At 30.6% G+C, this 1,619-nt stretch overlaps 1 protein-coding gene across 1 annotated transcript in view; it reads right to left on the bottom strand.

Annotated features, from left to right (window-relative positions):
- LOC107639306 (homeobox-leucine zipper protein HOX3) overlaps positions 1-1,356 on the bottom strand; it is a 5,125-nt gene extending 3,769 nt beyond the window's left edge. Inside the window, exons 1-2 of the mRNA XM_016342782.2 lie at positions 1,043-1,356; positions 163-338 (exon numbers count right to left, since the gene is read on the bottom strand). Coding sequence (XP_016198268.1) covers positions 163-338; positions 1,043-1,136 — 270 coding nt within the window. The 5' untranslated portion in view covers positions 1,137-1,356. The remainder of the gene's footprint in view (positions 1-162; positions 339-1,042) is intronic.

Genomic DNA, 1,619 nt, shown 5'->3' with positions numbered 1-1,619 from the left:
ACTTTGATGATATACTAATAGACAATTAAATGTATATTTTATACCGGTGATACATAAAAATTAAGTTCTTAAATTATTCCAAAATTTATGTTACCATAAATTTTATGATAAAAGTAAAAGTAGGTACGAATTAAATAGTAGAATTGAAAGGTTAATAATTACAGGGTTTAAAGTGTGGTTTTGTCTGAAGCTTTCTTCAAGGAGACGAGACTGTTCTTTTGTGAGACGAAGTTTCTTGCGTGGAGGTTCTCCATTGCTGCTTTCTTCTTCATCTTCCATGTTTGATGCTATAATCCATTCTTCTTCTGATGGTAATTGGTTTATGTCCAATTCTTTCACTGCATTAATTAATACCAAAGATATATGTATATATACGCACACTGCGTTAATTAATTATTGTACACACTAGAACATTATACGATTATATGATAATACTAGAAAGATAATATCAAAAGTTGTCTTTTATAATATAATATTTATAATTTTATATATATAATATTTGCACAATTTTAAATTGTTTTGACTGATTTTTTATTTATTGTCAATCCAAACACTATTGTTATGTATATGTGCTTCCCAATTTAATTAATTTTACCGACTGAAAAGTAAAAATTGTTATATTATCTTATCATCATAACCATGATCTAAGATATTAATCACGAAAAAGAGTGTAAAATATGTTGTTATCATATGATCCAACCATATTATTATGTACATAAAAGTGAAAAAAAAAAAATTAAAGTAGAACTTGGCCACCTGGATGGGGTGTACATACTATGATTTTAACTTTTAAATTGAAAAACAAAACTCATAAAGAAAGCCAAGAAATTTAAATACTCTATTTATTTATGAAAGGGGCCAATAGTTAATTTTATTTTGAACGGGAAACAAATTCTAATTATGTAAATGATAGTATATACATATAAATAAAGGAAGTTAGCATGATATAAGCATCGATCAAGAATGAAGATCACTAGAAAGGAAGGAAGAAGATATATAAAGATTAAAGAAGCAAGGAATGAATATGGTGATGCTTGTTTACCAGATGATGATGGAAGTAGAGGTGGTGAAGAAGCAAAGCCTGGCACAGATATGGTCAATTCTAAGCTGGAGGAACTTCCAGGTAAAACCGCCATAGAAGAAGCTATGCTAGACCGTTATGCACCAAGAAGAAGAAGAAGAAGACGACTAATCAATCAAGAAATCTGATGAAGATAAAAAGGTAAAGTGAAGAGGAAGAAGAAGAGGAGGAGGAGGAGACATAGATGAAAAGGAGAGAGAGAATTATGTGTGTTGAAGGAATATATAGAAAGGTCAAATAAAGGGATATAAATTAGTCGTACATGTTTAAACTAAATTAATTAATGAAATAATTTATTAATGAGCTTATAAGAAGGGGCATCGAAGGAAAGGGAGGTCTGAGTGGAAAGGGTTTGTAGGTGGAGGTTTCTGACTGTGGTCTTCTAAGGCAAAGGGTATTTGTGGCTCTAAGATGCTGCCACGTGTAAGGGATAAATTTAAGAGATGAGATCAAACCACCAACCAAGTCGTGTGACAACTCTAGAACAATAAGTGATGTATGATGATATTATCCTTTCTTATTTAATGCCCTCAACATT

This window comes from Arachis ipaensis, chromosome B04 (genome assembly GCF_000816755.2).
Source record: "Arachis ipaensis cultivar K30076 chromosome B04, Araip1.1, whole genome shotgun sequence".
Classification (NCBI taxonomy): Eukaryota; Viridiplantae; Streptophyta; class Magnoliopsida; order Fabales; family Fabaceae; genus Arachis; species Arachis ipaensis.
This window is presented reverse-complemented; position numbering and strand designations above follow the sequence as displayed.